Here is a 15,531-nt window from a genome sequence, read left to right on the forward strand (position 1 = left end):
GATGTACCACAGGAGGTTTGGATTGGACATTAGGAAAAAAATTCTTCACTGAAGGTCATGTCAAGCATTGGATCAGACTGCCCAGGAAAGTGGTTGAGTCATAATTAGAAGCTGTAGATGAGTAGATGGAGTCATTAGTGATGTGGCTTACTGTTGGACTTGGTAGTGTTAGTTTTACTGTTGGACTCGATGACCTGAAAAACCTTTTCCAAACTAAATGATTCTATGGTTCTTAAGAATGTAGCTCAGGATCAAGGAGTATTATCGAGTTAGACCTCATTTTTCTGCTAAGTTGAGAATAACCTCCTGCGGATGAGTCTGGGAACCTGAAAGTCTGGTAGCAAATTCCCAGGATATCTGCCTCAGAAGACATACTCGTATAGCATTATTTTTGTCATAAATTTCATGTTGGTGTGTTACAAAACTGTTGTATATACCACCAACATGCCAATAGTTTGTTTGAGGAGATGTTTCCTATAAAGTAAAATTCACTGGATTCTTCTTACATTTGTATAGTAATATGATTTATTTACTTGTGTGATATTGGTAGGTCCACTCTTCTATTGGAATTTGAGTCCTTTAATTTGTTCTCTTAGAACAGTGGCTTTTACACTTCTTTCAGACTTCCTGTGCTTCCCAGAATTTGTCATTCCTAATGGAGCCAAAGGATCCTTTGTCATATTTTTTAGATTTTTCTGTGAAAAAAAATTTTTTTCTGTTGAATTAAACCAATTTTTTCCCTTAGAAAACTCTATGTATTGATGGCCTGCAAAGTATTTCCTTTTCATTTGCCTTATGGATATAATTTTCATCCTTCTAAATATATAACAGGAATGAACATGGATATTCCTTGCACTCTTAACAATTCCACTATTTTCATCTGATTAATTATATTATTACTAAAAAAAATTAATTTTTTAATGTAAATGAGTACTTAGTTTATGCTGAGATAATAATCACATTTTAAATGGTGTAATTATTTTAAACCACTTGAAGAAAGATATAGCAAAAAAAATTATTCTGAACACATGTCGAGGCTTTTTCACTAAAAATATTTGCATCATAAAAAAAAAAAAAAGGGAAAGAATTGCCTGACAGAATAAAAGTTAATTTTATTTAACTATGATTTTAGGAGTATGAATCATCATTGTTTTCTCCTTTTCCATAGTGCAAGTAATGAATAGCAATAAATCTAGTCACGGTGAAATGCATCATTGAAATGGTTTGTGAATAATATATTCTCATTTACTTTTTAATAAAAATTAGAGAGTCCAAAAGCAAGAATATTTACTGGTTTGATAGTTTCCTTGAGTTATATTTTCAAAGTATTTAAGTAGTTATTGGTGAGGAAGAAGTGAAGAGAATGTAGGTATGGAAAGTAGAGCATTGCTTGAAAGAAGAGTAGTGTATTTAGTCTAGAGCTAAAATAGCTATGTTAATAAATAGTGGTAGTGTATCTTAAACACACTCATAGCTCGATGGGAATCCAGCTGTAGAAGCTAAGGCATGGTGATGGTGAAAGCATTGCCAGTCTAACCATTAACATTCAGAGTAAAGCAGAAAAGAAAGTCCAGATAATAATACTATCAAGCCAGCACCTATTCTTTGTGTCCTGTAAATAAATTACTGGTGTAAAACACTAAGTACAGAGTCACCATCTTTTTAGAGGAACTGTTTTGATGCCTGAAGTGGCCACTTAAAAACAGAGACTATACAAGAAGAAGGGAATAAAGTAGATATTTATCTGAAGGGCCTTCAAGGTACACCCTGGGCAGGCCAAAGGCTACACCCAAGATGGACCCCAGGTCACGAGTTCTTCACACTTTTCGAAGTTTGGTTCATTTGCATATCAGGGTTAATTCTCCAATTAAAACTTCTATTAATGATGTAACTGTCCTAAGTTTGCCCTCCTCTTAGTTTGCATATTTTTGGATAGTCTGGGTGTCCTTCGAGAGCAGGCCTAGATAGGCTTTGTTATGTCTCACCAGCATGAGAGAACAGCAGCTAGCAGGCCACAAGAAACTTGAGAGTTACACACTAGGCAGTACAGGATTTGAAAAATATAAAAGTTAAAACCTAAGGCATCAGTTTGAACACATCGGATTCATAAATAATAAATACTAAATACGTAAATACTGCAGTGTTGTCTTTTAATAAAGCATAAAATCATTATTTCTTATTCTAAGTAAAAGTATAAAATTAATATTTAGGTGTTTTCATCAAAGTATTCTGTTGTAAATGAGAGAATTATTTTGTACAGATGTAGGTAGAATTATTAGAGATTATTATTTTCACACTCAAGCCAGTCTTGAGTCACAGAGCTGAGTCAAGAAGTTGTTTTGTAGTTGGGATAGTAACAACCTTATTGTTCATTAGAAGAAATGGTGTCAAACCTCCAAAATGACTTTTCATTGTAGCCTCTGGCTCTTTGGTACTCAGCATGCCTCTGGGCTGCAAGTAAACAAACTGAGGTGATTACTTTAACCTATTTTTCAGATAACTTATGATTAAATCCTGCTATTGGACATGACATTGTAATGCAAGAACACACACAGAGGTTAAGGTGCTGTACCCTTTTTTTTCCCCTGACTAATATTGTTTTAAAGAGCACTGTGCTGGCATGTCAAAGCTGTTAGAAGAATTACTGCAGCACTGGGTTTTTCAAGTACTTAGAAGTTTGCCTATTTGTTCTTGGAAGAGAAAGGAAAAACTTTAGGATACCAGTAGTCATTTGATCCATGTCACAGGTTGTTCTTCAATTGGAAAGAATGAGAAGGTGTGCTAGGTTGGGTTGTTTAGGGATGATTCAAGAACTGACACTACACAACTGCTTTGTTAGAGATATATACTGTGATGCTTTTAAAAGATATTTTTTATGAAATGCTAGGGAAGGTGAGAAATAGATAATCTTGTTAAGTGTGTCAAGTGGTCTGCAGAGAAGTGGCAAAAAAACCAGTCTGCATTTCAGTGCATTTCAGTCTGCATTTCAGTGCATTTCACTTTTTGACCTCTCTCAGGCTGTTTTTATTTTCTGGCAAACTTGTGATATGTGACTGATTTTTGTTCATTAGGTTACAATGGCTTATTTTTGCACAAAAATCTATGCCTACTAATGAGCAATTACTGATAAGAACTAAGAAACATGCCTGCTAATTAGAAGGCTAGCAAATGATCCCTTGAGCATTAAGTTAACCAACCAGAAAAAAATGAAAAAAGGAAACAGACACTCTAAATGTCCCAACCCAGAGCTGCTCTAGACAAAAAGTGTTGAAGTAAGTTAATTGGTATCTGAAAGGTTGCCATGTTCTAGAACTCAGTTAATTGGTTACAGGGCAGGGATTAACAGAGAGTCTTCCAGACCTTTAAGGTAAAAAAGAAAGCCTAATATGTTCCATTTAACTGATTTCATGAACAGACACTTTACAGGAACTTTCTTTTTCTTTTGTACATTCTCAGAGATAAGAAATGTCAGGAGCAGAATTATTTCTTGGAGTTGTTTTCTTGTATCAGCAACAATGATGTTGGATCATTTCGTGTAGCAAATGACACACCTGCCATTCCAAAGCTTGGTTTTCCTTCTTAGTGAGTGGTTTTGTGGTAATGACAGCAATGACTTTTGCTGTGCTTGCCCAACAATTTCATAATGGAATACTGGTATAAATTGCCTAAAATTCTTAAAACCATGCTCAAAAATTAGGCAAATCTACGAAAGAATGTTTTTCTTCTGTTTGCCAAGATGGATAAAATCATTATGATGAACATTTCCTGGTTTAGATGCCTGAGTATTTGTACTTGAATAGGTGGCCAGTTTTTCCACAAACTGATTTAATTTTCATTGTCACTGAAATAAACATTAGATGCCTATTATTTCATTTCTCCAAAGCCTGGCTTTAATACTTGTGTTGGAATTTTTTCCTTTCCTTCTGGCTTTATTCAGATTCTATTCCTCTACCTCTCTAATTTTTGAATAGGAAATGAGGAAGCTGCCGAGTTCACTTTCTCAGTTCAACTGTCCCATTCTGACTGTATGTGGCTGCAACTCAAGGATTTTTATGGTGTTTGGAGTTGCCCCCAAAAACCCCAACTGGTGAAATGTATCAAATAACCTCATGTGATAGACTATTTTTAGCTTTGATATCAGCATTTTTCATTTCTTGCAGAGCTATAATTAATTATTGTTTTTAATTTATTCAGCTGTCTTAAATATACACTATGCACACACTGAAAATACAAGCATGAAGTTAAACTTCTCCCTGGATGACTCTAACACATTAATTCTTGTCGTATTTTTACAGTGATTGATTTTACTGTTGATTTCCTTCAGAGTATTTGCATTAATGCATACCGTTTTATAATATTTGTTTTCTTAAACTATATTGCAGCTGAATTAAGAAAAATAGATAAATTATTAATTAAGATTTAATGATTAAAAATTACAGCAACTGCTCAAGCTCCAAGTACAAGTGGAGCTCATTAATGTTACTGTGGTGGGTTGACCTTGGCAGGAGGGCAAGTGCCCACCAAAGCCACTCTGCCACTCCCCTTCTCAGCTGGACAGGGGACAGAAAATATATGAGAGGCTTATGGGTTGAGGTAAGTCTAGGAAGAGGTCACTCACTAGTTACCATCACAGGGAAAGCTGACTTGATCTGAGGAAGTTCAATGTATTACCAATCAAATCAGAACAGGTTAGCGAGAAAAAGAAAATAAAATCTTAAAACACCTTCCAAGCACCCCTCCCTTCCTCTTGGCCTCAGCTTCACTCCAGAATTCTCTACCTCCTCCTCACCGAATGGAGCAGGAGGATGGGGAATGGGGGCTGCAGGCAGTTTATCATGTTGCGTCCACTGCTCTCTCCTCCACAGGGGGAGTACTTCTCACACTCTTCCCCTGTTCCACCTTGTGGTGCCTCCCACTGGAGAAGGTTCTTCACAATCTCAGTCCTTCCCATAGACCACAGTTCTGCTCCAGCATGGGTCACTTCCACAAGGTGCAGTCCTTCAGCAACAGGCTACTCCAGCATGGGTTTTCTGTGGGGGTCACAGTTCCTGGCAGCAAACCTGCTCCAGCAAGGGCTTCCAATGGAGCTACAGCTTCCCTTCAGGCATCCACCTACTCCGGTATGGGTCTCCTCCACAGGTTGCAGGTGGATCTCTGCTTCCCCGTGGATCAACATGGGCTACAAGGGCACAGCTGCCCCACCATGGTCTGCACCATGGCTACACTATGGGCTGCAGGGGAACCTCAGCTCTGGCACCTGGAGCACCTCCTGCCCTTCCTCTTCCTCTGACCTGGGCGTCTGCAGGGCTGTAGCTCTCACATATTCTCATTCCTCTCTCTCGTTGCAGTTGCTCAAGGGTTTTTTTCCCTTTCTGAAATAAGTTATGTCAGAGGTGCTACCACCACTACAGATGGGCTGGGTAGTGTCCATCTTGCAGCTGGTTGGGATTGGCTCTGTCAGAAATGGCAACAACTTCTGGCATTTTCTCACAGAAAACACCCCCATAGGCACCCCCTACCAAGCCTTCTCCAAAAAGTGTATTTTTGGAGAATTTTCTCTTACAATGGTGAGCTGTTTGTTAAAAGTTTCAAAAACTTTCAGAACAAATTTTTTCCCCTTTAAATCAAACTGGAGTTTTCCTTACTGAATTATCTGTCATTCTTCTTTGACTCAGAGAATATTACCATAGCTTTAGATGATTAAATTGAAAATAATTTTTACTAATGCTTAAACAGAAGATTTAATTAGGGCCTCACCTTCAGAGGCTTCTAAGATCTGTGGTGGTTGCTTTAAATGCTCAACTCCTACTATTAGCATTAAATTACTGTGAGCAAGAAAGAAAGACAGGAATTGGGACACCTGAGAAAATATAAGATGAAGTTTCTCCTGCTTTTGTTCAAGAGATGTATAGTGTCAAATCTCTGATTACTACTTTTTAAAAAAATTTTATTTTATTATCAGTATTTGGACCCTCAGTTCTTCCAAAAGGTGGATAACTTGTAGGGAAGCACACATACTGTGGGAAAGAAATTATTCAAATGCCAAGCTTTTTGTTCCCTATAGAGGTTTGAATAAATATTGACGGCAATGTGCTAATCTCATGATAAAAATACTTTCTCTTTGCTTTTAAAACCAGAAATTATTTAAATCCTTGAAATTTTTGACTATAATTTTTAATTTCTTTCAATTTTCTCAATAATTATATTAAGGTGCAAATAATATTTATTAGAAACTAAGTTACGGAAAGGAATTAAAAGAGTTATCAAGTTAACATTATGAGTATTTTCTTAGATGGTGAGTATTTTTTTGCCTTCATCATAGGTTTCAGAAGAAGCTCTGCATCACAGCACTGAGGATGATGAGTCTTCCCAGGGAATGGAGCCGTATCTTGTGCGGAGATTATCATCCCGTAACATTCAGCTTCCCCCGCTGGCTTTCCGGCAGTTAGAACAGGCAGACTGGGATAAAAAGAATGATACTGAGACTATCCCAAGGCCCACGACCCTTCCACTGAGGATACCTCCTCTGATTGCCATTACAGCTGCTGAGTCCAGCAGGTAAGGTCCAGCAATTTGTTATTTATTCAACATTCCCTGTGGGAGATGCAGATGCTGCTTCTAGGAGAGAAGTCTATTTCATTTCTGAATCCCCTAAATGAAAAAGTTGAATAAAATATCTGTAAATTTGTGCCTCACACTTGGTAATAATGCTTGTAAAACTTTTGGTCATATCTAGTAAAGCAAACTCTAGAAAACATTTTCTCTGAAAATTATTAATACTTTATATTCTGAAAGAAGGTTTCTGGACACTTGATTAACCGTTTATGATGATGAAGAGGAGGAGGTAGAGGATGAAAGGAGCTTTTTACACACAGAATTCTTTTTAAAATGATACAATTTCAAAACTAGTTTCAAGAAATCCTGAGGGGATTTTGCCTGCCCTTGTATATCTACATTATTTGTAACATAAAAGGCTTGAATTTACTTGGTTATAGTGATTTCTATTGTAGTTTCCTCATATTACATCTTTGACTTTTTATATAATACATGTTTTCTAAAGTAAAGTTTCCTATTCTTAAATTTTTTGATAACATCCTATTTTCAGTCCTTATTTTCCAAAATATAAAGTGTTTATTATGAAATTTTTGCTTACTATGGTGAAGGCAGAGCAGTTTTTTGGTAACATGATAATATATAAGGAAAAGGTAACATGAACACACCGAGATCTAAAATGCAGTACTTAAGAATTTTAGAACATATGTCCTGAGAGAATACTATATTCTGAATAATCTAGTTCTGAAAGGAATGTAGGACTTGTAGTACATGAGTAAACGCATAAATACTCATTAGGGTGTTTAGCCAAAAAAACCAGCTAATATTAACATTGAATTTAATATCGCTTCCCATATCTTATTTCCTCCTAGATATCTTTATTTTTTGAAGAAGTTAGAAATATGCTCACAGAAATTCAGACTACATCCATAAAAGCATGTAAACATTTAGATTGTTTACAAATGAAAATATTATTTGGAGAGTTAAATATAATGAAATTTAGTGATGTTTTGAAGATAGATTGGTGTTTTGATTTTTTTGTTTTTATCTATGGAGTCTGGAGAGAAGATTGAGTTATGGAAGGAAAATAAGTGCAATGCTTCTAGTAACACTGACTGGAAAAAAAAAGGTGTGATACATCAGAAAGATTAGAAAGCAGAAAGAAAAACATTGCCTGATGACAATGGCTCAGTGATTATAAATTTGTGGAGACTGTTATTTTCTAGGCTGGATTCAAATACACCAGAGAAAGACAGTTCGAAGGTTACTCAAATAAGAGATCTAAAACCTTGTGGTTAGTATGCGTAGCAATCTGCTGTGCTCAGAGAATGATTGCTTCTTTGAGAGGCTTCTCTGTGGGTATGAATCTCTCCTCAGCAGTAAGAGATAGCTTTGTACCCTGTCTATGCCATTTATTGGTAGGAATTAGTTGGTAGGAATGTGTTTTGAAGCTGGGCAAAACAAGATTTATTCTGAGAGTGACAGGGAAACACCAGACAGATCGTTGAATGGAACTGCCGGGCTGTTTAAACAAATAAACTAAATCTAAACACAACAGCAAAAGAAATTGTAATTTTGATCTTACATTGTAATATAAAATCTTTAGCTTTTATGATTCTGTCTTAGCTAAAGAACAATTACAAATACAGGAAGAATATTGTTCAGGAAATTAAATTTCTCTAGATGTTTAGTTCTATTTTTCGGTTGTTAGCTCTCTCTCAAGCAGCTATGAAAATCCCATTTACATGCTTATTATGCCAGCCAAACATCTGGAGAAAGCTATCCTTTTATCTGTCTTCTTGTCTGCATGAAAGTACATAAACTTAGGGGTCCTATTATGTCTGTGGAAATGCAGCTTACCTCCCTTGCCTTTGAAATGTGCAATTGAGGAGAGGGAATCAAAGTATGGGTGTGAGGATTCTCTGTCTTCAGTAGGTAAATGAAGCTAGAAGAGCATTTGGGTCATGCACACTCATTCTGAAGCAGAATTTCACCACTGAAAACATCCTAAATTATAAATGTATGGTTTTGGAAGAATATGCTAAAAGATTTAAAAGATAGCATTATAAAGCCCTTATGCTGTGATTTAAATGACTGGAATGTGCAAAATTAAAAACAATGTCAGTGGTCATTAAATAAAATATGTGTTCTGTTCCTGGACATGCACATATGCATGTGTATATACACAAACTTCCATTTTCATTCTCCTTTTCTCTCCCTTTTTCCTCTCTATGCTGTCACAGGATTTTTTTCTGGTTGTGTCTTAGCTTTGTAGAGGAATTAAAACAAAGTTTATATTTTAAAAAACCAAACAAATCCAAACAGCAGCAGAGATTAAAAGCTGGAAAGCAGTTTTTCAGGAATGCTTTGTCTTAATCTTTCATACTTTGTAAACTCTTACCCTTTTGACTCTGAGACTTCACAATGCCTTGCCATTTCTTTCACCCTTCTAATTTCCTTCCATGCATACATGGAGCCAGATTCTTATTTTTTTCGTCCAGGTTAGACTGAGATCCTAATAAATATCATTGTTAACATGAAGAATTTATGTCTCCTATTGAAGTTTCACGTACAAAAATGCTTAACCTGCTATAAGCACAAGTGCTTGAAAATGGATAGGCTGACCCTGCAGCTGGTATAATCCATTACAATTCTGAAATTTAATAATTGCCAGACCTTCTATGGGAAAGACTAGAAACAGGCAGACAATTTCTTTTAATATTTCAGTTTTTATTTTTATTTTTATTTTTATTTTTTAATTTTTTATATTTATTTTATAAGCAATGTATATATACAATATTAAATGTGATATTTTACTGTAAGCTGGGATAGCTTGCCTATTTGGGGTGTGGTGTATGCTTTGGCCAGTTTTCCTCAAATAACTGTAATTAATTTACTGATGGTTTTGGTGTAGGCAACAGCTATAATGGCATTTAATATGGCATGCACAGATAAGAGATGATTGACAACAGAATGCTTTTGCTTTCTCCAAAGCAGCTGGTATTAAAATGGTGGGGGACTGTTATGTATGGGAAGTTATTTATTTGAAGAGATTTAAGGTATTTATCTTACCTACTTTGTAATAACTATTTCAAAGGTTTACTTACCTCTGTATTTGACCAATAGCCACAACTCCCACCCTGATTCAATACACTAGCAAATCTTTATATTACGTAGCGTGTGTGATACCATATATTTTATTTCTTCTTTCAAATTCTAGGACTTGTGATTTGGGATAATTGATCTCTTTGTAATTATGGTATTGATTTGTCAAAAGCTCCATGAAATATGATGAAAGTCTATTCAGTCACCTTTGTTCTGGAAACAATCTCTTCGTTGCCTAACTCTGAAGAAGAGATGGTTATGAGAAGGTGGGAAGCGACACGGCACGTGTGCCGCGGCACATATATCCACCCTTTCCGTGGTATAGATCCAAGGTGTCAGGGATTGAAGTATTTCTTTGTTTTGCCTTTTAAGAATAGCTTTTTCAGTGAAAAAGGACTATCCCAGTTGTTGCTGTGATACTTGTGTCCTCTTAACACATATGACTGACAAAATCTGATGGGAAATGTCATGTTAATTGCATGCAAGCTCCAGAAATATGAGTATATCAAACACTTGAAGATTTCGTTAAAAACATTGTTTGAAAGCAAAAAGTTGTTTTGGAACAAAAAAGTGCTTAGAAAGGTTTTCATAACAAAAATATATAAAATAACCTGGTGTTTCATAGTTATCTGTGATTTGGTATGTATAGTGTCTCTTCTTACTATTTATTCTAGTCTTTGCTCAAACATCATTTGGGAGAGGTTATTTTAATTGTACAACATAAAATCTATTTAAAATTGCTTTTGTGTTGCTTATGTACAACTGAGAGTGTGCATATTAGTGTGTTTATGAAACTCCAGGGAGCTACAAGAAAAATTTACACGACAGCTAATTTCTGAAGTATCTTTTTTGCAATGTTCCTTCTGTCTTAATTTATATTTTTCCTTAATTTAAGTTCTGTGGATTAGATAGTCACCATACTGCTTAAAACTTCTGTGTTTTATTATCCACTAAAGAGGCAATCAACACTGTATATTGGAAATCAGATGAAAACTTGATTTCAAATTATCCCCAGGCCCTTTAAAGATGAAGTTAAAATTTTTAATATCTGTTTTTGAAAAGAAATATTAGCAAATTGTTATTAGCATCATCACTGTAAGTTTGATACTATGGCAATACAGAATGAGAATCTAGTTTCAAGCTAAATGTGTCTTAATGCCTACCACTTGCTTGCTTATTGTCTTTTTCATGTCCAAGGAATACCTCAAAGACTAGATTTTGTCCTCTGTAGTCAGGGCAAGAAAAGCTTTTTCAAATTTTAGAAACTGAAATACGTGTATCCTGAGCCATAATTTTGCAGTTATTTGCTTACTATACCAGCAAACTATTTTTAAAAGAATGGCTAGGATGCTAATTTTTTTTTTTTTTTTGTTTTAAGCAAATGAGTGTTGGAGAGAGATCATAAAAGCAGTAAGATTTGACCTTAGCCAAGTAACACACAATAAAAATAAAAGCTGGGAAAAGCTGCTCTTCAGGTCTATTTATTTGCAACTCAATAGAGTAGTGTACGTAGTGAAAATAAGTGGAATCTATGGTTTACAGTCTTCTGAAAGAAAAAGAAAGAGAAAAAAAGGAAATTTTAAAATTTAATTTATTTTTAAACTCAGAATTATGACCTTGAGCCTGGCAAGTAGTAACTTTTCTCAGAAAGCTTCTCATGGGTCTAGGCTCTCTTCAACAGCATCAGTGTTCCTGCTAGTAAGGAATAATGAAGAGCAACACAATAATTCTTAGTGCTTTTATTGTGTACTTCTTTATTTTAAAAGCATTATAAACATGAGAAAATTCTCACGATGCCTTTGGGTAACCTTTTCAGTTAGTAAAACACAGTGTTATTTTCATTTTATGCATAGGAAAGCATGCATGCAAAGAGATAGTACAACTGGCCAAGGCTAAAGAACAAGCTGGGAATCAAACTGTGAAGAGAATTCAAGAGTTTTTGACTCATGGTTTTGTGTCTGCTTTGTACTACCTGTTAGAAAGTTGAGGATAGATCTTGGGAAAAAAAAATGTGCCTTACATTCATCTCAACCTTTAAACTAAACTTACTATGTCAAGGAGAATTTTACTGATCAGGTCTTGGAAGGTTCTGAATTGTTAGTAGCAGGAGTTAAGCACATTACTGTCGTTACGCATCCAGACTCACATTGAACCTGTGTTTCTGTCATACTGACTCAGTCACATCAAACTCTGAAAGAAATGCAGTATCTGTCATGAAGAAAACCAGTATTTAATTACTGTGGAAACCAAAATTGAGTCAGCATTTAAGTGCACATTTCTCAGTGGGAGAAACTAGTGGGAATTTTTGAGGTTAAGTTGATGCTAGAAATGTTAATGTTTATGGCATCCAAGCTTTGGCTTTTAAGACAGTCTTCTGATGACCAGCGTCCACAATTTCTATAGTGCTATATGGATCCTGGCACAATTTTGGAGAATGATATAAAAATAATTCTGTTTGTCAAGACCTTCATTGACTTGATGTTTAAGAGATGTAAGGAAGCTGTGAAGATGGCTGGTCCTGTACCAGAATACTTACTTGCATAATAATATTTCTTAGTACCTGTGGTTAGCTTCAGATGTCACAATTATCTCCAGCCCCTCATCTCCCAAAGAAAAGGATTTTTTAAACTTATGTCTAGTGTTAAGTGAATGATTTAGATCTGATGCACAGGTGGAGGACATGGAGGACAGCAGGTACTGTGTACAGTCCAGCATTGACTATTCTGAAATCCTTTTTAAAAATTGGAATTTTGATCAACTCTTGCTGTTTTATTCAACAATGGTAAAATTTCTAATTTTTCAATTTGATGTAATTATTCATATAGCATAGACTGGAAACAGATATTACTGTAAATTGTGGATGTATAGTCTATGTGTGAATGTATTTTCTAGTTTAAGAAAGAATGTACAATTATTGTTTAAAATACGTATTTTGAAACAGTTACTTTCAAACATTAGATAAATCAGAAAAAATCTAAAACCATACTATGTGGTTCCAGGAGCTTAAACCTAACTTGATCTTCCCCCACAGGGGGTGGTATCTTCTACTTCTAAAAACTTTGCTTCTGGACAAGTTGACCTGGGAGGCCTGAGAACAGACACTGCCAAGAAAATAAGGAAAAGAAGGGTTTGAATACTTCAGCATTTTCCATGTTCTTTGTCACTTGCTTTCTTACTCCATTCAGCAGCAGGCCCATGTTAACCTTTTTCTTATTTTTGTCTTTGATGTACCTTTTGGTTGCCCTTCATCTCAGTTGCCAGGTTCATCTTGAGTTGAGGTTTGGATTTATTGATGCCATCTCTGAAAACCCAGGGGAGACTTCAGTATTCCTCCTTGAAAATGTATTTCTTCTTCTACCTCCAGCACTTCTTTTTTATCTCTATCAGAGATTCACTGTTCAACCAATTTGATGTCCTTCTATTGTTTCTAAGCCCTGAGTCACAGTTTACCCATCATACTAGAAGAGAGTCGATGGCTGATTATGTAGTATTTTTATGATTAAAGTATTATTTTAAAATTCAATTTTTATTAAATTCCTGTATGAATTCCATAAAAGGAGGAGGGGATTTTTAGTATGACTACACTCGTTCTTTGTTTTTGCATTCACATAATTTTCTTTATATTAAATAGGGTAGGAAAGACCGGTTTTTTGTTCCATAGCTTATTTGATTGTTTAAAGAGACAGGTCTTTTGCTAAATGACCCCTTTAAATGATTTCTCTTGATGATTCTTCTTAGTCTGCTGAACAGTCATCTGCTTAGATGGTTATTGGTGCCAAGGTCTACAGCTACAATGGCCCACCTTAGGGGTAGCTCAAAAGTAAAAGACTGCTTCTAATGAGTTAAAGTTTCAGTGAGGTAGGGGAAGGCTGGGCGTTCATTAAGACAGCTTTACTTTCTGTAGCATAAGTGGTTGATGTAAATTTTTTTTTATATTAGTATAGTTTTCTATTAATATTTTTTAAAAGATTTGTGCTTTTCACGTATTGTCTGGGGTTTTTTTGGGTAATTAATCAGCAAAGTAGTTATTTTGTTAAAATACTTCTTTGGGCAGTCAATCAAACCCAAATCCACACACTTTTCAAAATTGTGCGAAATTGAAAATAGGGATTCACCAATGATAGTGCAATGTGAAAAGTAATGCATAACACAATAGTATCTTAATATATACTTCTTCATTATGTCATATTTACACCAATTTAGAGATGACAAAAGAAATCAGAGAGCTTATCCAGTCAGAGGAATACATCTTGACAAGGATTTTTTCATGTTGGAAATTATTTTTTTAGATTAGCTTCACTAGTGAAGAAGTGTGTTGGGCTCTTTCTGATTGACATTCCAATCACCTTCAGAGCAGCGTATAAATACAAACAGGAAACTGGACTGTCAAAGGTGCATAAATCTAAGGGAAAAAAGAAATCATTTCAAAAGAGTGATCCAGCCAGCAGTTGTGGGTGAATTCGAGCTTTGAGACAATGGCCCAGAAGGATATGGTTGATCATTGAAGGAGAGCACAGAGCAGCTCAGAGGCACCTGATGTGGTTGTAAGAAGAATGATGCTAGTCTCTGAGCAGCCAAAGCACATGAGTGAGAAAATCAAATCGGAAACATACTAATTCTGAGCATTTACATCTTTCTACAGGTCTGTGTGCAGAGTCGCTATTGTATGATCTCTGTTAAGACTGATTACAGTTTTATTTTTTCTCATGTGCTTCTTTCTCTAAATTAGCAAGTGACCAGGAGTTGCACAGGCAAAGAAAAGGTCTGGGCTATGTAGCAAATCAAGAGGTTGTCAGCAGTTCTTACATCTCTTACTTCAGTACAATCGTGTGGAGAGAAGCATCTGACCACATAATCTAGTAATTAGTAAACACAGGTCATACTAAAATTGGATGCTACTTTATGGCTTTATTCTATTTATAACTTAAACATTCCTTGGCTAAAAAAATTCTTTGAGAGGAAAATGGGTGGATTTTTAGGAAGTTACTTGCCTTTGTAGGTGTATAAATTATGGCTGTCTTGTTCTTTCTTTTTTCAAATATTTGCTTATGGCCAGTGCAGGTTACAGGATACTCTCTAGAAGAACTCTTGGTCAGGCTAAGTGTAGTCATTCTCTCATAAAATGCCTTGTAATAGTTTTTCTAGACCATGGCTACCTGTTAATAATATGCATTCCTTCAGCTTGATTCTGCAGAAATTTCATCCATGTTCAGACTATTGGTCACCATAACTTGACTAATACATAAGAATGTGCATAGCAAGGCCTTAATTTGTTTTTATGATTTATATATTTTTAACATATTTCCAGTAACAGTTTACATTACTAGAAAATGATGCAGTTAAAGCAGATTCCAAATTTCACTTTAGAATTTGAGCATCTAACAGCTTCCAAGATTGATATTTAAACAGTGTAAAATATAACAGCCAAGTATACATAGAATATTTTAGGTAGTAGTGATAAGGCATTTCTCGTGTAGGATTATGCATTGTTGCAATAGAAAAAAAAAAAAATTGCATAACAAGAAAGTTTTACCAAAATGTTATTTCATTAAATGACATAATTTTTTTGAAATTTTATTTAGAGAAAAAGATAATTTCATATTCTTACTTATGAAACTTAATTTTCTTTTCACTATGGAGCACTTTTTCAATTTGAACAATATAATCTCTTATTAAGCATAAAGCTTAAATGGAGAAAATCAGATTTGAATTTATTGAATTTATTTATCAATACTTTGCATTCCATTAAAAAAATTAAGTGGAAAATTCATAGAGCAGAAAAGTAATAATATTCCAGTTTGGAACACAGGGGTATAAATGGGATTCTGAAAAGAGGAAGTTGTTTTCTTCACCTTTGTAATCAAAATGATACAT

The 15,531-nt window shown here is 35.1% G+C and overlaps 1 protein-coding gene across 1 annotated transcript in view; it reads left to right on the forward strand.

The window, feature by feature from the left end:
* LOC125319587 (cAMP-specific 3',5'-cyclic phosphodiesterase 4D-like) overlaps positions 1-15,531 on the forward strand; it is a 184,372-nt gene that overhangs the window by 154,420 nt on the left and 14,421 nt on the right. Inside the window, exon 3 of the mRNA XM_048290865.1 lies at positions 6,323-6,558. Coding sequence (XP_048146822.1) covers positions 6,323-6,558 — 236 coding nt within the window. The remainder of the gene's footprint in view (positions 1-6,322; positions 6,559-15,531) is intronic.

This window comes from Corvus hawaiiensis, chromosome Z (genome assembly GCF_020740725.1).
Source record: "Corvus hawaiiensis isolate bCorHaw1 chromosome Z, bCorHaw1.pri.cur, whole genome shotgun sequence".
Classification (NCBI taxonomy): Eukaryota; Metazoa; Chordata; class Aves; order Passeriformes; family Corvidae; genus Corvus; species Corvus hawaiiensis.